This window comes from Serinus canaria, chromosome 5 (assembly GCF_022539315.1).
Source record: "Serinus canaria isolate serCan28SL12 chromosome 5, serCan2020, whole genome shotgun sequence".
In the NCBI taxonomy this organism is placed as follows: Eukaryota; Metazoa; Chordata; class Aves; order Passeriformes; family Fringillidae; genus Serinus; species Serinus canaria.
The window spans coordinates 16910522-16931451 of record NC_066319.1 but is presented as its reverse complement, the minus strand read 5'-3'; the positions used below and the strand labels follow the sequence as shown (position 1 = coordinate 16931451).

The following is a 20930-nucleotide window of genomic DNA, read 5'->3' as shown; positions in this document are numbered from 1 at the left end:
TCCTTGATCTGTCTGTAGATTATTAAATGCTTCTCTGATCATAGGGAGAAGTTGCTTTTTACAGTTTCCTGCCTTTTCTTAATGCTGTTGTCACTTTTGTTTCTAATCTGTTGCTTGGGTAAGTCATTCTCTGTGTGCCTGTGTACTCTTGCCTATGCTTAATACTTGTGTGTTTTTAGGTACTGATTGTGCACCTGTAATTAGAAGGGTGTCTAAGGTTGATGAGGCCTCTGCTTTTAAGCACACCTTTGTAGTAGTTAATATGCAGCTACCTTTTTGATTTTGAACTTAAACACTTTTGCTGTCACAGTTAAACACCTAAAAGGACTTGGTTCTGTAAGAGGTTTACATTTACTGAACACCTTCAGCTGTTCTCTAACAGTCGGGGTGGGATGGGGGAGAGAAGTGGGGGAAAACATTGCCTAATGCCTAAAACCTTTCTAGGGTACTGAGCTAGGGCAGCTAATCAATTTCTTGTGCATTAAGCTCAGCAGTGCCATTTTTGAGGAAGGAGGTAAAAGAAGTAACTAAGCTCTAAGCTGTCTTTACTAACTCCTGCTGTCTCTGTCGCTACTGCCTTTCTTCCTTTGTGCTGCCTGAACTAGCCCTGACCTGGCTTCATCTGAGGTAGTTTCTGAGGAACCAGCTGATACTGTGCATGATGCTGATGAGCTTTTTCACAAGTAAGCAATACTAAAACCTTGCAAGGCTGGGCAATTTCCAGAATATAGTTATAAAGCAAAACTATATTGTTCATTAACTTAATACCAGCAAAACTAGAGAAACATGTACTGTCAAACTTGTAACTAGAACACCCCTGTGGATGCTGTGGATTTTGTGACAGGCTCATGAATACACAGGTTAGAGTCTCCTTTACAAGTCAGTGCTGTCACACACTGCTCTAAAATGAGGCAATGCCAGTTGTATGTTAAGTTTTTACAACTATTTGGAAATAAATAAAAAATAGAGTACTTGTCAAAAGTACTGATATTTGGGAGTGTGTTTTAAGTACCTTGGATGCAAAAGGCAGATGTTTGCTGACCACCTCTTTTACTTCTAAGTGAAGGGTGATAGAAAGGACTGAGATCAGTGGAGAATGGGTTTCCTCTCTTAAAATGGAAAAAGTACATCTCTAGTTGGCTTAGTGATAAAGAAGTGATAAACAAGGAAGGTTTTTTTCTTTCAGGTTTAAACAGTCAAAGCTTCAAACTTTTCAATTCTACACAAACCTAATGCGTTTCAGAAGTTCTCAAGACTAAAAAGAAAAATCCTGTTGCCTGGTCCTTTATTAGACAGTGTGTGTGCATATAGCATATTGTGGTTTCCTTCATAGTTTCTCAGACAGCCTATCAAATGAAAATGTCAGTTCTTTTAGTGTCCTACAAGTGGTGGTTTTGGATGTAAAATTGTCTTTTCTAACTGCAGTTTTCTGCAAAGGCCTCTCTCACAGATTGCGGTTAACCTAGAATGCATCAATCTTCATCCTCTGTGTAAACCCTGAATTTTGTGGTTCTAAATATTGTTTAATGTGGCTCAATTTAAAACATGTTTTCCCTCTCTTTCCCTAGGTTTGTGTGTAAAAATAATGGAGTCTTATTTGAAAATCAGTTGCTACAAATTGGCTTGAAATCCGAATTTCGACAGAACCTGGGTAAGATCTGTAGTGCCGTGGCTGGCTGGCTGCATTATCAATCACAATGCCAGCATGATATTCCAGACAGGACACACTTTGCAGCTACTGAAGAGGGAAATAGCATTATAAATCTAAGCTGTTTTACAGCTCCCACTGTTGTGCATCCCTGGCTTTTGTGTGGGCTTTTGCTTCCTTGAATTTTTTTTTTTTTGTTTCGGTAGCTGATATGAAATAGGGATGTTAAGCTCCAGCATTCCAGGTCATGCTACCTGTTTGTATGGCTGGTGCAGCCAGGTTTATAAAGGAACATTCTTCTCAAAATTTATATCTTGCAGTATAGCTTATTGTTATGATATGAAACACAATACATTTCAGATCAGATTGAATGTACAAGATACTGGAACCCTCTAGGAAGGAGATGGAATTTGAACACAGGCTAGCAATAGAATTTCTTGCTTCTCCCTTTCTGGGAAACTCTTGGTGGCATAGTAGCATCTTAACAAAATTCTCCAGCAATTGAAAGACTGCACTGATGATTTAACTGCCTGTGTGACAGCTACTGTAGGAGAGAGCAAATGGCTTGGTTAAATTGCTGCATTTTGAACTGTGAATGTCTTGGTGAGATAAACCATGTAAACTGTATTTTGTTCTTAAAAGTGGTTTTAAAGAAAGGCAGAAGGACAATGTGTTAGGGAATTGAAGCACAAGTAGTTCAATGCAATTACATGACCTAAAAATTCTGATGTCTCGTTCTTCTCTTTCCAGGTCGTATGTTCATATTCTATGGTAATAAGACATCAACACAGTTCTTGAATTTTACTCCAACAGTAATCTGCTCAGATGACCTTCAGTCAAATATCCTTAAATGTAGCAGCAGTTCTCTATTCTTATTAGATTTTTGTGGTTTATTGCTGCACAATATAATAAATCTCTTGGATCAAGGCATGGTGTCCTTGAACATGAAGAAATGAGAAACTTGCTGATAGCTCTCTGAAGTTCTCATAGGAAGATCAAGTCTTGAGCAGGGATGAAAGATTCTTTCCTTAAAGCCCTGGTTATAAACACAAATTTTACTTTTGATATAACAAGAAATTAAGCTGAATAAATCCGTACTGGAACTGTAGCTTTCGCCACTGACATGAAGTTGCAGAGGTAGAAATGTGTCCTTTGAGTACTGCATTAGCAGATAACCTAAAATGTGACATGGAGATGGAATACATGTGTGCCAAGATGATGGTACTTAATTCATGGCTGGTCCCTAATGCTTGGTATTGCAAATTTAGGATTTCTGGGAGATTAAGTAATCTGGCTTGTTTGACTCAAGACATCTCTGTCATGTTCAAAATAGTCCTGTGGCTTTTATTGTGAAGTCTCTGTGCCTTCACACCTTTTTAAGGGCATCTTTCTTTAAGAATATCCAATTAACTGAGAATTTTAAGAATTATTCCTTGTATATGTGTCAATATGAAAAACCCCAACAAACAAAAAAAAAAAAAAAAACCAAAAAACTGAACTTTAAATGTTCAGTAGATCACAGAGAATGAGTGAAAACATGATGTTAATTTCTTATAGAGTTTCTTGGAAGATTTGTAATTTTAATGTTATCAGTTCATTGATCTGTTTCCTTAACTACTTTTCTACGCCTGAATCTTCAGACAAAACCTGTTGACCCCACAGTGGATGGAGGTGCACAGGTTCAGCAGGTTGTGAACATCGAATGTGTGTCAGACTTCATGGAAGCTCCAATCCTGAACATTCAGTTCAGGTAAAACAAAGGATTCAAATGTTAGTGAATTAATTAGATGAAAGATGTTAAATTTGGCATGGCTCTGTGACTGAAATGCAAAATATGGACACAAAAAGCTCTCTTGGGTAGACAACTTGAAAATTTGATCTAGTTAAGCTTTAAGGTGCTAGGGAGAATCCACTTGGAACAATATGGTTTAAAACTCCAGCCAAACCAAACAGTAGAGAAGCAGCTACTGATAAAATGTCTCCATGACTTCTGTCTCTGCTGTCTATTGCTATCTATATAAAACAGCAGTCTTCCTGTTTGCTTAAGAAATCTTGACAGGAATGTACGCAGTAACTTCTCCCTTCTGGAAACCAAGACCATTTCTGCAAATAACTTGGCCTGGAAGTGTATGCAACCAGAAATAGAATCTTGTTCTGTCCACTCAACTTCAGCTCAGCTTTATAAAATCCTGAGTTCTGGGCTACATGCTGTTTTTCTAGTCTAAACTGGTTTTCATTGGTATGTTTTCACAGGGATGTATTTTCACCCCTTAGGGTGCTATCTAGAAGGATAAACCTATGCTAAAACTGAGAGAACCTTATAAGCAATTCTGCCAGTTCATCTATTGCCATCTAAGGAGAGAAAATCAATGTAATAAACAGTGGATTGAAACTGTATATTATAAATGTCATGTGCAGTTGATGGATTTTGATCATAAACAGTTCCTCAGTTGCTTGGTTGATTACTGCTGAGGCTGCCACATGCACTGTGGTTTTTCTCTTCCATCTGCAGGTACGGCGGAACATTTCAAAATCTTTCAGTAAAATTACCTATCACTCTGAATAAATTTTTCCAGCCAACAGAGATGTCCTCTCAAGACTTTTTTCAGCGTTGGAAGCAGCTGAGCAAGTAAGACTCTATACTTGGGCCTGTTGTGGTGGGCAAGGGAGGAGAAAGGTATTTTGTGAATGTAGCTGGTGCAGTGCCTCAGCCCATACTCAATCCTGTAAGCCATGAGCTCTCTCAGTAGAATTAATTGCTATTGAAAATGCTGTTCATAATGTATTTGTCTTGCCTTGCCTTGCAGTCCCAAACAGGAAGTACAGAATATCTTTAAAGCAAAGCACCCGATGGATGCAGAGATCACAAAAGCAAAGGTGGGTGGTGGTAGGATATTTTTAATTCATAGTGGACAGGGTAGTGGCAGGTCATGTTTTTACCTCAGCTGGCACCTAAGCACCACACAGTCATTTGCTGACTCTCCCCCATTGGAATGGTACAGAGAATAAGGGTAAAAGTGAGAAAACATGTGGGTTGAGGTAAAGAGAGTTCATAGGTACAGGAAAAGCCATGCAGACAAGCAAAGCAAAGAATTAATTCAGTGCTTCCCATTTGCAGGGAGGTGTTTGGCCATCCCCAGGGCAGCAGGTCTCCATCGGGTTTAACAGTTACTTGGAAGGCAAAACAGCACTGCTGTGAACATCATCCTTTCTTTTCCCAGCCTTATGTGCTGTGCCAGGACATCTTACAGTATGGGATATCCCATGTTCAGCTGTCTTGGCTGTGTCCTGTCCAGTGCCTTGTGCATCCCAGCTTCCTCACTCATGGGGTGAGGAGCAGAAAAGACCTTGACTCTGTGTAACTCCTGCTCAGTGATAACTAAAACATCCCTGTGTTATCAACTCTTTGGAGCAGAAATCTAAAACACAGCCCCATACCATCTGCCAAGAAGAAAATTAACTCTATCCCAGCCCAAATTAGCACGTGGTGTAAGCAAACCTTCTGCATTTTTGTTTATATGGCAGTTGGACCATCCAGTGAAAGTGTGAGTCCATGCTATGTGATAGGTCATGGCAGTGCTGAGTTGAATGGACAGCTTCTAGCTGTGATTTGAATTAGCTGCAGTCTTCAGTAGGAGCTGGAGACTTGAAACTGTTTAAGAAAGCACAGATTCACTGCTTAAAGCTGAACTGGAAGATAGTTCAAACCTTAATTTATACTTGAGATACTGGTTAGAAAAGGAAGTGACTTTTTGGCTGCGTTAGGCAAAACAGAAGTGACTGTGTGATAGGAATGTGTAACAGGAACAGTGTATGTGTACAGGAATGGCTGTATCAAAACTGGGGGAGACTGATGTTAAATCTTAACTTGCTTCTCAGTTGCTTTTGAAAAGAGCCTTGTTTACAGAATAGCTTATTTATCAGGGTCAGCCTTCAAAAATTTGTAGTAATGAAGTACTCTTGAAGACTTCAAAATTAGTTTCCTCCTTGTTTTGCTGTTTGATGGTGACTGTTTGGGTATACTTGGTATTTGTGTCCTCCTCTTCCCACATCTAAATCTTCTTGGTTTCTTTCACAGATAATTGGATTTGGATCAGCCCTGCTTGAGGAGGTAGATCCCAATCCTGCTAACTTTGTTGGTGCTGGTATCATACACACAAAAACCACTCAGATCGGATGCTTGCTGCGCCTTGAACCCAACCTCCAGGCACAGGTATCTGTGTAACTATCTCCAGCTTAGATACAAGTTCTCATTTGAACTAAATACTTGTGTATCTGAAACTCCTTTAAGATAGTTAAAAATCACTATTGCAGTAGTTGCTTATGACTGCAGACTCCAAAAAGAAATTAAATTGTAGCAGCTAGTCCTGGTCCACTGGGTTAGCTGCTTCTTCAGAGCAATTCTCTTTTCCTCTTGGAAGAAATCATTATAATGTTCCAGACTGTCTTGTGCACTTTGGATCAGATTAAGCATGCTTCCTTTTGCTACTTTAAATGATTAAAAGAGTAATGGCTAAAAGAGGAAAGCATAAGCAAGCGAGTACAATGTTAACAGTATTTTTAAAGCTCTTTTGACAGAGGTGTTACCAAAATTAACTGAGGATTAAAAATAGGGTTTGGGTGGTTGTGTTTTCTGTTCCCTGAAGAAGTGGTTGTACAGGGTCTTTAGACTTTTCCACAGCATTTGGTCCTCTTTAAGAGATATTCTGGACAACACCTTTCTGTAAAGCTCAAAAATGCTTGAGTAACAGTAACTCTCAACAAGGATTTGAAGATAGGGTTGGTTCAGCCAGTGGTTTGAAAGAGCTGTGATGCTCAGTGGCTTGCTGCCTCTTGAGTATTTTCAGATCTTTTTCCTAACAAAGCTTACAAAGCAAGTAAGAGGTAACTATTAGTTTTCACTGTTGACTGTGCATTCCTTTAATGTCAAACTGTTTAAATAGTATTTTATGTTCTTTTTCAGATGTATAGGCTCACACTACGAACAAGTAAAGAAGCTGTATCTCAGAGATTATGTGAATTGCTGTCAGAACAGTTTTAATATTAACCATGTCAGTTTTGGTTTTTCCACTTATATCACTGTCATCATACTGCAAATAAATGTCTTGTACATCACTGTCTGAGTACTGCAATGTTAACCAATACCAGCTCCCTGCCTTAATAGGACTTGACCCTTGTTTGAAATTAAGACTATAAAATGTACAGTACAGGGAAGTGACTTTTTCCATTAAAAATGGCTTTTAGTGTGTTACATAAAGGGTGGGAGGGCTGTCTTTTGCTCCTTTTTTTGCAGAGGTCAGGCTTTTAAACTTGTTGAAGGAAAATGGTTTTCATTGTGGCAATCAAGGATTTCAGCTGAAAATAGCTCAAAAACCTTCTGCTTCAGTACCTTTAAGAGATACTTCCTTTACTATGAGCTGAAAGAATACAATGTACTGCTGCTCAGGAAGGTTAATTCCCATGCTAATGTAGAGTCAAAACTTTGTGAAGTTGAACATTGCCACAAGTTGTCTACTGGATGGAAGGGCAGATTTGAAGATGTGTTTGAATCTGATTAAAGTGAACTTTTATGTTGAGTCGCCAGTCGTTGTATTTGAAAAATGCCACAGGACCAGAGTCTTAAAGGAATAATCTTGTAATATTTTACATCCTAATGTTTTCTGATCTTTGGATTGAACACAGAAGCTGTTCTAAATCCTCCTGCTTATCTCCATTAATGAGGTGAGCTTCTCTGGTAGGGGGTGAATGAGTATATACTTGTTCATTATTTCTCAGTGAAGTTAAATATTCTGTGTTTTTTCTGTTTGCCATCAGACTCGATAAGTAATAGTCCTAATGATGTGATACAATTAACTGCAGAAAGTAGTATTGTATAAAAGAAGTGGGAAGAATGGGCCCTTGAAGTGCTGTAAGGCATGCACTCTTAGGTGAAAATGTAATTTTAATCAATATCTTCTCCCCAGTGTACATTAATGTTCAGACTCAACCTAAGCAGTTTCCTTTCTGTCAGTGGCAAAAATGTCCAATATGGTATAGAAAACTTCTGTTGAAACTGAAAGTAGAAAACCCAAAAGTGTTCAGCTTTTCTGGAGGTTTTTATAGCCAGTCTTTGTACCTTGTTTCACATCAAACTCTTTGCAGCCTCTCTGCAGAAGTCAGTGGACAGAAACTTTGGCTCACGCTCCTCAAGCCTTGAGGTGCAACAGAAGCTGCTGAACCAAAGCAGGTGAGGTGGCCCAGTTAGAAACCCTGGGCTGGGGTCAGCAAGAGCTACAGATCACGGTGAACAAAATCAGCTTCTGCTGACAGAAGAAGGGAACCTCAGGCCAAGATTTCCTCGTGGTCACTGAAGGAAAGCCTGGGACTGCTGTGTCACAACACATACAGACAAACGTGCCCAGGAAATGAAGGTGTTGAGTCATGGTGGTAACAGTGAAAAAACATTTAAATGGAGCTGCTGTCATGCTGCCCATGCTCAGCAGGGGACAGGATTCTCTGTGATTGAGTGTGCCTTGCTTTTTGTCTTCAAAGCTTTGAGTTTAAATGATGGAACTGGGAGATGATCAGTTGGTTTGGCTGAAGGGTCCTGATCGTACTTGAGTAAAAGTGAAAAATGAGGAACAAAGGTTTGGCTGTGATGTGTGGATTTTGGGGGATGTGTTTTGTTTTTCCAGAAATGGCTGCTATGGATATTAAGGCTGAAAACTAGGCTAAAGGCCTGGTCTTTCTGCAAAGTTCTCTTGAACAATTGGCTCCTTTAAGGCCTTTCAAATTCTTCTTACTTAAGACTCTTTAATCGTAAAAATTGTCATTGAAAATCTTGGTGAGTGGTTCCTGTGGTCAGGTTGGGCAGTTGGCAAGCACTGGTGGAATACCTTTTGTTTTGGCTTCACGATGTTCTGTGTCTCATTATTAGTCCTGTTATGTTAACCATGCTCTTGGCTGCTCTGTTAAAATCTGATGTGCTGAACTAAAGGGAGTCTTAGCAAAGACAGAGGACGAGGTTCTCTTTTGTATTTCCAAATCCTGTTGTATATCTGTCCCCCTGAAAAATGTTCTGTGCCCTCATTAAAGGACACCCTGAGACACTGCACTACTTTATTTCACTTTGCTTTGGTTCAAGCTGTGCTAAAATGTGCATTAAAATGTGGGAAGGAGGGGGGGTAAGGGAAAGTGTCTTTTCAGTGGTGACTGTGTTAAGCTTATGACTGTTCACTCTTTGTATTAAATGTCAGCTCAATGAAGCCATGAGCAGAAAAGTGAACAAATTAAAGACAAATACTTGATTTTATTCTTTTTTGTGAATGATGGTTAACTTACCAGTGATGTATCCTGTCAAGCAGACAAAGTAATTTCTGCAGTAAACAGTGTTATTGTTTTTAAGTGCAGTATTTTCAGGCATTGACATGTGAAAATAACTGAATAGCAAAACAGGTAGCATATGTTCATTCTTGACCTACACTCCAGTATGTAACATTTATGGTGATTGTCTTATTTGTATAAAACAAAGTTCTGTCAAATTAAGTGGAGAATTTTCATATAGAAGACTATATATTAGACTATATTCATCAGAAGAACATATTAAGATTAAATAAATGATTAGAACAGTGATGGAACTGTCCTTTTTTTGTCTGGGTGCATGAAGGTGTAAAAAATATTCTCAAGGAATGGTTGTTGTGGAACACAGTTGCTGTGATTCTTTATGAGAAGTACTGGTGGATTTGTTCAGTGGAGTCTTACCTGGTCTATCGATTGCTGCTCCCCCAGTGAGTGAATTTGATTTTGTTCTTGTTTGATTACAAGCTATAAATACTCTATTTTTAAAAGGCCCCGGCTGTAAAATCTTCCTCTCTAGAGTGTTTACCAGCAGTAAGTACATGAGCAGTGCTTGCTGCAGTAAACTGCTCTAATAGTGGGGTAGGGTTGAGGCTAAGCAGCACACACCTGTATTGGATGCAGTGTTGATGGCACTTTAGAAGAAGAGTAATCGAAACTGCTAAATAACCTCATTTAAGCTTTAAATGTATGCTTCAGGTAAAGGGAAAAGGGGAAAAAAGGGTACTCTGAGCTTTTCTGCAATCATACAGCTTTTTCTTAAATGACTTGAAAACACAGTAAAGGCCTGGAGTGGCAGCAAGTAGAAATCGCTTGTGAGTGAACCACTTGTATCCTGTTAGATGTCTGTGGGCTTTGATTTCTTGCAGAGAAATGCCCTCAGCTTCCTGCTTTATCCCAAAGCTGCTCCATGTGTCTTGTTATTTATGTTTCTAGAAATGTCCCACCACACTAAGGGTGCTTGTGGAAACCTCATCATTCACCTTTGGGTCGTGTAGCACCTTGCTTTCCAACCCTGTCATCTGGATGCTGTGTCCACCTTAAAGGCAGGGAACAGGTCACTTCCCTTCTCCCGCTCAAGTAGTGGGCTCTTCCAGAGGTTCAAGTTGACTGTAGTGAACTTAATAGACTATTTTTCAGTGAAAATATTTGGCCAAAGAAGGAGAAAGAAGTTAGCATATTCAGTTCCTTCTGCTTTATTTGAACATTGAATTTCTGTTACTGCCCAGTGCATGGGGCAGGTTTTAGATTCTGGTTGAATAAATCACCCTGAGCAAGGCCAAACAGTTTCTTGTCTTCCCTCCTGATTCCCACCCTGAGCCTGTTCTTCATTTCTGTGCCTGTTCTTTCCTCCTCTGCACCCCACCGTACTTCTGATCAGGAATAATTTATCTGGTAACTCCACTGGTAGTCCAGGCAGCTGCTCAGGCAGCCTGACAGCAAGGCTGTCCTGTGTAATTGGTACAAGAGAAGCCAGCAATGAGCTGTGGAAGGATTAACTTGTGATCAGGGTTTAATTCCAAAATATGGTATCTGCAGCCATCAGGTCTGGCTAGTGTGTACAACTGTCAGAGTTACACACACAGCCACTAAATACAATTATTTCTGTGGTGAGCCTTCTTCCAGGGTTATCTGGGTCTTGGCATGGCAGTTGGAGTTGCTTCTTAAGAAGTTCAAGTGGCCTACAGCAGCCACATGCTGTGGTGACCGTCATCTTCTCAACATCCAGCCTGTGTGGAAGGGAGGGAGGGAGAGTCAGTTGGCATTTGTTCACAGCATTTTAGGCTCACAGCCTTTTAAGTGTATGAACTTCTTTCTTTCCTGTGGTGAGAGGTATAGAAGAAAGAGCACATCCCTCAGTTGAATGGTTCTGTCAACTGCAGGACTACAAATAATGTGGGAAATGATTCCATTTTAAATTCTCATAAGGCAGAAACTCTGGTGTACTCAGCTGCTGCCTTCCATTTTAGAACAGGATGGACTCGATGATCTCTGTGGGTCCTTTCCAGCTCAGGATAGTCTGTGATTCTATGATCTCATAATCTGTTAGGCCTCAGACCTCACTGGAAAATGAATAGAATTTGATTCCCCTTGTCTCTTTTTCTGAATATTTGTAAAGTGCGTAGGGATTAAATTTGTTAAACCTGTGCACTGGTCTTCTTAGAGTTTATAAAAGGTCTCTTTCACACAGATGCTGAATTGTGTGTGTTCCTTTTGCAGTTGACAGAGGAAGGAAAACCCCTTTCTCCCTCTGCACAGTTAGAGCTGGAATCTGAGGTGGTGGCTGTATGATGCCAGTTCTGGGTGTGAGGTCAGCTAACAAGGTAGAATTGCACACTGTGCACAAGAAGTCTTGCACATAATTGCTGAATTCATAACACAGGTAGGTGAAGTGAGAGCTTGAATAGGCAGGTAAGGATTTGAGTCTGTCCTTATATTATTGCAGTTCTCAGGCTGTTGATTCCTGACCATGTTCAACCTCCTGCTGGCCTTGTTTCTGCCTTTCTCTTTGTCAGTGCAAAACTGTATCGATAACAGGCCAGAACTCAGGTATGGGAAAAAGAGAGTTAAGGAAAAAAATATTTTTTGGAAAACCCTCTTTTGAAGTGGAGAAAAGTTTTCTTGGTTTCAGTTAAAACTGGGTTTTAACCACAACTTTCTTAGCAATTGAGACAAACCTTAACTCTAAAATTCTTCCTCCAGGTTTCCCAGCCCTTTTATCAACTCAGTATACAAGGTCAGTCGCTCAGTTTTCAAAATGTTGGGGGATGCCTGAATGTGCTTTGAAGGGGACAATTTTTAGCATAAGGATTAATTTAAGCTAGTTCGTAAATTAGTTGTGCAAAAGCAGAACCCTTCCTTGAACATTGTATTGGCTTGGATTGTTGGGTATGTAACTTTTTTTTTTCCCCACAATAACTGAACTCTAATACTGCTGCACTGTTTACTTGTATTGAAGCCTTGATTTCCTGTCAAATTCTCCTAATGGGGAGAAGAATTGCGCAGGCTGAGATAGTACCTTTGTAATTATAAAATATACTTGAATCACACTATTAGGAGCATGTTATGAGACAACTGAAGTGGCATTAGTTACCTAGGATGAAATTTCTAATTTTACTGTCTTAGCTATTTGAAATAGGTATTTATAGTCTAAACCACTTTTTCAGTCTTTAAAAAAGAAACAAACAAAACCAAACCCACAACCATCAAAAACAAAAAAAAAAAGCCCTCCAAACCTGGAGCACTGATGTCTGGCTTTTTTTAAAAGCAAAACAATAAAAACTTAAGGAAGTGAGATGACCTTCCTTGATTAGATGTAAATCCCTCCTTAATTAATGACCTTATTGTTGCTATTAACCAGTTTATACAGCAACATTGTACATTGCTGGGTGGATGCTAACCACTTTTTCCTCTCTGAATTTTAAAGGCACAACTGTTCATAAATTTCCCTACTTACAGATGACCAAATAAGGAAAACAACTTAAGTACTGTACAGCCTCAGTTATCCTTACTTTGTTGAAGAGGGACATGATCCTTCACAACGGCTCAAAGTGACATTTGTGGAACAGCCTTTGTAAGTTATTTCTTCTTCATATTCAACTTCTCTACAACGCTCTGTCAAATGTAAAAAGAAAATCTTTCTGCTATAATTCATCTTGGTCTTTTTGAGTGACCTTTGTTAGATGCCCAAAGCCTCCATATTTGGTTTCTTGGAAAACCATTCTTACTGCATGAGATAATTAACAAGTTACAAGTGAGTTACACTGCAAGAAAAGGTTTCAAACTGGGCGCTAAAGTTTCAGGAGAGGCTTACCCTGGAGGACAACAAAAGAAAAGAATAAATTTATTTTTTAAGAAAACAGAAGTTGATGGAATTACAAATGAGAAAAAAAGTCCAGTTAAGAATATAGTACACATTCAGTCCAGCATGGAAAAACTAATCCTATGCTAAGAACACAAAGATGGAAAGAGAACAACCAGTTGGCTCATTGTGAACTAGAAATAATTCTACCATAGACTTTCTTATTTGAAAATTGCTTAATTTCCTCATTTTAAGGATATATTTATAGGTAGCCAGAAGTTCACAACTTGCCTTGCTAGGGAGAATGTGTAATGCTTCATGTTAGGTAACGATTCTATGTGTCAGTGTTATATTTTCCCCCGCCCTGAAGCACCACACTAAGCACTTTATGAAGCAGAAAGCTGACTGAAAACACAAGTTTTCCAAGGAGTTCAAAGATAGTGCTTGAATTTTATATTAAGGAGACAAAGATGTTGAAAACTATGAAGGCAATTCATACACTGCTCACACCTGGTCCTGCACAATGTTCTTTTAAGCACAGTCAGGTCCTCTGCTGAGAGAAGGGTTATAGGTTATTGAACATTATTGCAGGGGAGGCTCAGTTAATGCTGTAGTATGACTTTGGGAATTTTTTTAATTGTAAAATAAGACAACTACTAGTTGGGCAGTAGACTAAGATGCTGTATCTATATGCTCAAGTGTGCAAAGCATGTGAGAGCTAACAGGAAAGCTGCAGGGTAATGAGGGGATAGCCTGTTCCAATAAAAAGTTTCTTACACTGCATTTTAAGATGACAGAATGAAGGTTCTGTGGCTCTCCTGAAGTGCATCCTGTCAGACTCTAATTCACACTTCCTAATATTTTAAAATATTTTAAAGTAGTTTAAAATATTGAATAGCAGGGAAGCTGTATGAAATCTAAGACATCGGACAACAGCTTTAGAAAAGTAACTGCATAAAGGACAAAAAGAAAAGATGAGCCAATGGGTACAAACAGGATCATAGCCAAAGGATACATAAAGAAAATTCATACACTCATTAAAAAAAAGGCATTCAAAGCAAATCCATGATAGAGGAAATGATATGGAGATACATTACCGTGTGGCACTGTTGCTGGCACAGCAGAGGACAGGGATGTTGAAAGTCCAGAGGTGGGAGGAGGAGATGATGTCGTGCGGGCAGTGGTCAGTGTTGTTGTTTGCAGGGAACTCTGTTCAACTGACTCTGTAGAAGCCATCGTGATAACATGGGGAGCAAAGGTAATGGTTGCAGATGAAACAGTTGGAATCAACACTGGCCTAGACTGGGCAGAGATACTGGTAGGGACAGCTAATGAAGATGTTTTGCCATGTGGAGTCGATGTGGTGTTTTGGAAGTAAGGATGTGTAGTGCTCTCAGCAGATGTGGAAGTAGTCAGGGATGTAGGCACAGATGTTGTGCTGACGGTTGAGGCCAAAGCAGAAGAGAATGGAGATGTGACAGTGTATGGCAGCCGGGTGCTGAGTGGGCTGCTGGGGGCAGGTGGAGAACTGGGATTTGGAGAGGTTTCCAGAGGCACTTCTGTTGAGACAGAGGTCTTGGAGGTGCTGCTGATGGAGGTGGTGGCTGTGGTCTGGTGCGTGATCACAGGTGGTGCAATGTGCGGCCCAGTTGACTTTTCATGGGTGAAGGCTGCCAGGAGGAAGGCACAAGTAAAATTGAGGATGCCTACCTAGACACTTCTTTTCTCCCCTTGCTGAGGCATGAGGAGAGAATCAGAAAAGCCAAACCAGGAACACCCACGCATATCCAGAGAGAGACAGTTTCAGAAGTGAAGAAATTAAAAACCAAATGAGGATCCACCTATGAACTGCAAAGGCAGTCACTCACAACGCTGTCTCCAAGCAATGGCTACCAGGAAGCAACTGCCCTTCTCTCCCACTGTACAGCTCAGCATGATATTCTGTGGTATGCAGTGTCTCCTTGGACACTGGCTTTGGCTGTGTCCCTGATGGACTCGTGAACACTCCATGCCCACTCCCTGGCTGGCAGAAGGAAAAACAGAGAAGGCCCAGGGGCAGAGCTGGCATTCCTGATCAATCACTGAAGGACTTTTGTGCCATCAACAGCTGGTAGTCACATCTAAAACACAGTACCAGGAAATCTGCTGGGAATAATAATTAGCTCCGTCCAATGCAGAGACAGTGCACAAGCCCAGGAATACAATGGGAAACAAAGTAGATCACTTGCAATGTAATGGAGAGGTAAGCAGCCACACAAATGCAGAACTGGGATGTGGTTTTTGAAAGAAACAGAGGAGGTAGGGAGAATGGGTCAAGTGACAGAAAAAAGGAGAGCTGGAAAGAGCAAGAAGGAAAAGGATAGGTAAGAGAGAGCCTTACCAGGCTGTGAGGAGCTGAGCCATGTTGAGGACACAGTTGAGGAAGGAGAAGAAGCAGGTGATGGCAGCGTGCTGGTTTTGGCTGTGGTGGGTGCAGAGGACTCTGTGACAGGAGACTCCTTTGCAGCACTGGTTGTTGGGGAAGCAGCCTTGGGCCTCAGGGTTGTGGGTGTGGGCCTGGGGCTGGTGCTGGAGGAAGCTGTGGGAGTGGTGGCAGTGGACTGCAGCCGGGTGCTGAGCGGGCTGCTGGGGGCAGGTGCAGAGCTGGGATGTGGAGAGGCTGTTTCCAGAGGCGCTTCTGTGGAGACAGAGGTCCTGGAGGTGGTGCTGATGGACATGGCGGCCGTGGTCTTGTGCGTGGTCACAGTTGACAGTTTGTGGGTAAAGGCTGCTGGAAGTAAAGCACAGAGCTTTTGAGGATGAGGGCAGTGAAAGTTGAAATGGAGGTGGTCAGAGGCCTCACATTTAGAATATCAACAAAAACAGCAGGGCTGTGCTACAATGAGTATTACATGGGAAAAAGGGGCACTGAGTCTGTGGGTCTTGTCTGAAGCTGTCTGGTTTCTGTCTTAAAAAGGGAGGAAATGGATACAATGCCTTCCTACAGACAACATCCCACTACCTTTTCCTGGGAAAGGACCCTGTCTGGATATGCATGTGTCCCTTCAGGAAACAGGCAGAGCATAAAGACAGTCCCCTCTGAAACTGGCAATTCAGGCTCCATGGGGGAGATCAATGTCCCACAGTCCTACCTAAGTAAGGCCATACCAGCATTCGAATACAGACAGAAAGGTGAATGGTGAGAAGAAACAAAAACAACTCTGCAAGCAGCCTTTGCAACTGGAAACTAAGAAGGGAAATGGGAGAGCAGAGGGAAGCAGCAGGATTGGAAGGATGGAGCCTCACCTGGCTGTGAGGAGCTGAGCCATGTTGAGGACACAGTTGAGGAAGGAGAAGAAGCAGGTGATGGCAGTGTGCTGGTTTTGGCTGTGGTGGGTGCAGAGGACTCTGGGACAGGAGACTCCTTTGCAGCACTGGTTGTGGGGGAAGCAGCCTTGGGCCTCAGGGTTGTGGGTGTGGGCCTGGGGCTGGTGCTGGGAGCTGCTGTGGAGGAGGCTGTGGAAGTGGTGGCGGTGGATGGCAGCCTGGTGCTGAGCGGGCTGCTGGGGGCAGGTGCAGAGCTGGGATGTGGAGAGGCTGTTTCCAGAGGCACTTCTGTGGAGACAGAGGTCTTGGAGGTGGTGCTGATAGAGGTGGCGGCTGTGGTCTTGTGTGTGGTCACATGTGGCCCAGTGTGTGGCACAGTTGACTGTTCATGGGTGAAGACTGCCGGGAAGAAAACAGGTCATTTGAGGATGAAGACAAGAGTAGGAAATGGAAGTGGTCAGAGGACTCAGACTGTGGAGAGAATTCAAAATGGAATGCCAATGCTGCACTGATTATTTATGGGAAAAATGGAAAACTGGGATTGTGAGTCTTCATCACAAGTCACGGCTTGACTTCTCTCCAAAAAAGGGAGGAAATGGTTATAGTAACTTCCAACAGTCAAGATCCCAGAACATGGGATCCAGCACCCTGTCCAGATATGCACGTCTCCATTTAATAACAAGGAGAGCATAACTCAGTATCTTTTAAGACAGGAACACTCCATGGGAGAGACAATTGCCCAAGAGCCATATCCAAGTAATATGATACTACTGTTCCAAATCAGAAAGAAGGGGGAATGGGCAGCAAAATCTGAAACAACTCTGCAAGGAAACTGTGTGGCTGGAAAGGGTGAGTGGAAAAGGGAGAGCAGCAGGAAGCACCAGGATGGCTAGTAGGGCGCCTTACCAGGCTGTGAGGAGCTGAGCCATGTTGAGGACACAGTTGAGGAAGGAGAAGAAGCAGGTGATGGCAGCGTGCTGGTTTTGGCTGTGGTGGGTGCAGAGGACTCTGTGACAGGAGACCTCTTTGCAGCACTGGTTGTTGGGGAAGCAGCCTTGGGCCTCAGGGTTGTGGGTGTGGGCCTGGGGCTGGTGCTGGGAGCTGCTGTGGAGGAGGCTGTGGAAGTGGTGGCGGTGGATGGCAGCCTGGTGCTGAGCGGGCTGCTGGGGGCAGGTGCAGAGCTGGGATGTGGAGAGGCTGTTTCCAGAGGCGACTTCTGTGGAGACAGAGGTCCTGGAGGTGGTGCTGATGGAGGTGCTGGCTGTGGTCTTGTGTGTGGTCACAGGTGGCCCAGTGTGTGGCACAGTTGACAGTTCATGGGTGAAGGCTGCCAGGAAGAAAGCAGAGGTCATTTGAGGATGAGGGCAGAGAGAGGAAATGGAAGTGGTCAGAGGCCTCAGACTTGGAGATGAACAAAAGGAATGCAGTGCTGGCACTGAGTATTCATGGGAAAAAGGGGATGCTGAGTCTCTGGGTCCGTCTAAGCCTGTCTGATTTCTTCCTAAAAAGGGAGGAAATGGATACAGTGCCTTCCAACAGGCAAGATCCCATACCTATCTGGGAGCAGGACCCTGTCTGGATATGCACGTCTCCTTCAAGGAAAGGAGAGCATAAGACAGTCCCCTTGAAGACTGGAACAGGCTGCCATGGGAGAGACCAGTGCCCAGAGGCCATACCAAGTAAGCAGTACCTGTTCCAAATCAGAAAGAAGGGGAATGGGAGCAAAATCTAGAAACAACTCTGCAAGGAAACTGTGTGGCTGGAAAGGTGAGTGGAAAAGGGAGAGCAGAGAAGCACCAGGATGGTAGAGAGGCGCTTACCAGGCTGTGAGGAGCTGAGCCATGTTGAGGACACAGTTGAGGAAGGAGAAGAAGCAGGTGATGGCAGCGTGCTGGTTTTGGCTGTGGTGGGTGCAGAGGACTCTGTGACAGGAGACCTCTTTGCAGCACTGGTTGTTGGGGAAGCAGCCTTGGGCCTCAGGGTTGTGGGTGTGGGCCTGAGGCTGGTGCTGGGAGCTGCTGTGGAGCAGGCTGTGGGAGTGGTGGTGGTGGATGGCAGCCGGGTGCTGAGCGGGCTGCTGGGGGCAGGTGCAGAGCTGGGATGTGGAGAGGCTGTTTCCAGAGGCACTTCTGTGGAGACAGAGGTCTTGGAGGTGGTGCTGATGGAGGTGCTGGCTGTGGTCTTGTGTGTGGTCACAGGTGGCCCAGTGTGTGGCACAGTTGACAGTTCATGGGTGAAGGCTGCTGGAAGTAAAGCACAGAGCTTTTGAGGATGAGGGCAGTGAAAGTTGAAATGGAGGTGGTCAGAGGCCTCACATTTAGAATATCAACAAAAACAGCAGGGCTGTGTTACACTGAGTATTACATGTGAAAAAGGGGGTACTGAGTCTCTGGGTCCTGTCTGAAGCTGTCTGGTTTCCAGTTTAAAAAGGGAGGAAATGGATACAATGCCTTCCAACAGGCAACATCCCACTACCTTTTCCTGGGAAAGGACCCTGTCTGCATATGCATGTGTCCCTTCAGGGAATAGGGAGAGCATAAAGACAGTCCCCTCTGAATCTGGCAGTTCAGGCTGCATGGGAGAGACAAGTGTCCCAGAGGCCTACCTAAGTAAGGCATACCACATTCGCAAACAGAAAGAAGGGGAATGGTGAGCAAAACTAAAACAACTCTGCAGGCAGCCTTGTGGCTGGAAATGAAGGGAAATGGGAGAGCAGAGGGAAGCAGCAGGATTGGAAGGATGGAGCCTCACCTGGCTGTGGGGAGCTGAGCCATGTTGAGGACACAGTTGAGGAAGGAGAAGAAGCAGGTGATGGCAGCGTGCTGGTTTTGGCTGTGGTGGGTGCAGAGGACTCTGTGACAGGAGACTCCTTTGCAGCACTGGTTGTTGGGGAAGCAGCCTTGGGCCTCAGGGTTGTGGGTGTGGGCCTGGGGCTGGTGCTGGGAGCTGCTGTGGAGGAGGCTGTGGAAGTGGTGGCGGTGGATGGCAGCCTGGTGCTGAGCGGGCTGCTGGGGGCAGGTGCAGAGCTGGGATGTGGAGAGGCTGTTTCCAGAGGCACTTCTGTGGAGACAGAGATCCTGGAGGTGGTGCTGATGGAGGTGCTGGCTGTGGTCTTGTGTGTGGTCACATGTGGCCCAGTGTGTGGCACAGTTGACTGTTCATGGGTGAAGGCTGCCAGGAAGAAAGCAGTGGTCATTTGAGGATGAAGACGAGAGTAGGAAATGGAAGTGGTCAGAGGACTCAGACTTGGAGAGAATTCAAAATGGAATGCCAATGCTGCACTGATTATTTATGGGAAAAATGGAAAACTGGGATTGTGAGTCTTCATCACAAGCCACAGTTTGACTTCTCTCCTAAAAAGGGAGGAAATGGTTATAGTAACTTCCAACAGTCAAGATCCCAGAACATGGGATCCAGCACCCTGTCCAGATATGCACGTCTCCATTTAATAACAAGGAGAGCATAACTCAGTATCTTTTAAGACAGGAACGCTCCATGGGAGAGACAATTGCCCAAGAGCCATATCCAAGTAATATGATACTACTGTTCCAAATCAGAAAGAAGGGGGAATGGGCAGCAAAATCTGAAACAACTCTGCAAGGAAACTGTGTGGCTGGAAAGGGCGAGTGGAAAAGGGAGAGCAGAGGGAAGCACCGGGATGGGTAAGACCGACACTTACCAGGCTGTGAGGAGCTGAGCCATGTTGAGGACACAGTTGAGGAAGGAGAAGAAGCAGGTGATGGCAGCGTGCTGGTTTTGGCTGTGGTGGGTGCAGAGGACTCTGTGACAGGAGACTCCTTTGCAGCACTGGTTGTTGGGGAAGCAGCCTTGGGCCTCAGGGTTGTGGGTGTGGGCCTGGGGCTGGTGCTGGGAGCTGCTGTGGAGGAGGCTGTGGAAGTGGTGGTGGTGGATGGCAGCCTGGTGCTGAGTGGGCTGCTGGGGGCAGGTGCAGAGCTGGCATGTGGAGAGGCTGTTTCCAGAGGCACTTTTGTGGAGACAGAGGTCCTGGAGGTGGTGCTGGTGGTGGTGCTGGCTGTGGTCTTCTCTGTGGTCACAAGTGTCACAGCATGTGGCAAGGTCAATACTTTATGGGTGAAGGCTGCCAGGAAGAAAGCAGTGGTCATTTGAGGATGAGGACAAGACGAAAAGGAAATTGTATATTCAGAAGCCTTAGATTGCTAATGTTAACAAAAACAGGAGTGCTGTGCTGTCCTGAGTATTCTTGGGAAAAAGGGAACACTTTTACTGTGGGTCCTGTCTACAAGCTGCTGTCTAGATGCTTTCAGAAAAAGGGAGGAAATGGATACAGTGCCTTCCAACAGGCAAGATCCAACTACCTCTTCCTGGAAGAGGACCCTCTGTGAATATGCATTTGTCTGTCCCTTCAAGGAATTGGCAGAGCTTAAGGAGAGACTCCTCTGAGACTGGCAGGCCAGGACACATGGCAGAAACCAGTGCCCCAGAACGAAGTAAGACCATAGTACTGTTCCAAATCAGAAAGAAGGGGATGTAGAGCAAAACCTGAAACAACTCTGCAAGGAAACTGTGTGGCTGGAAAGGGTGAGTGGAAAAGGGAGTGCAGCAGGAAGCACCAGGATGGCGAGTAGGGCGCCTTACCAGGCTGTGAGGAGCTGAGCCATGTTGAGGACACAGTTGAGGAAGGAGAAGAAGCAGGTGATGGCAGCGTGCTGGTTTTGGCTGTGGTGGGTGCAGAGGACTCTGTGACAGGAGACTCCTTTGCAGCACTGGTTGTTGGGGAAGCAGCCTTGGGCCTCAGGGTTGTGGGTGTGGGCCTGGGGCTGGTGCTGGAGGAAGCTGTGGGAGTGGTGGCAGTGGACT

The 20930-nt window shown here is 43.8% G+C and overlaps 2 protein-coding genes across 4 annotated transcripts in view; one reads left to right on the top strand and one right to left on the bottom strand.

The window, feature by feature from the left end:
• Positions 1 to 9259, top strand: part of AP2A2 (adaptor related protein complex 2 subunit alpha 2) — a 44857-nt gene extending 35598 nt beyond the window's left edge. For all 3 annotated transcript variants that reach the window (XM_009102177.4, XM_009102176.4, XM_050975741.1), the window contains exons 16-22: positions 1569 to 1651; positions 2399 to 2488; positions 3275 to 3398; positions 4161 to 4277; positions 4456 to 4525; positions 5727 to 5861; positions 6612 to 9259. In XM_009102177.4, coding sequence (XP_009100425.1) covers positions 1569 to 1651; positions 2399 to 2488; positions 3275 to 3398; positions 4161 to 4277; positions 4456 to 4525; positions 5727 to 5861; positions 6612 to 6689 — 697 coding nt within the window. In that variant the 3' untranslated portion in view covers positions 6690 to 9259. The remainder of the gene's footprint in view (positions 1 to 1568; positions 1652 to 2398; positions 2489 to 3274; positions 3399 to 4160; positions 4278 to 4455; positions 4526 to 5726; positions 5862 to 6611) is intronic.
• Positions 9260 to 10535: 1276 nt separating this feature from the next.
• The window catches only part of MUC6 (mucin 6, oligomeric mucus/gel-forming), a 43137-nt gene continuing 32742 nt past the window's right edge, over positions 10536 to 20930 (bottom strand). Inside the window, exons 34-42 of the mRNA XM_050974917.1 lie at positions 20709 to 20789; positions 19771 to 20190; positions 18843 to 19262; positions 17912 to 18334; positions 17306 to 17418; positions 16071 to 16395; positions 13883 to 14455; positions 12496 to 12598; positions 10536 to 10713 (exon numbers count right to left, since the gene is read on the bottom strand). Coding sequence (XP_050830874.1) covers positions 10536 to 10713; positions 12496 to 12598; positions 13883 to 14455; positions 16071 to 16395; positions 17306 to 17418; positions 17912 to 18334; positions 18843 to 19262; positions 19771 to 20190; positions 20709 to 20789 — 2636 coding nt within the window. The remainder of the gene's footprint in view (positions 10714 to 12495; positions 12599 to 13882; positions 14456 to 16070; positions 16396 to 17305; positions 17419 to 17911; positions 18335 to 18842; positions 19263 to 19770; positions 20191 to 20708; positions 20790 to 20930) is intronic.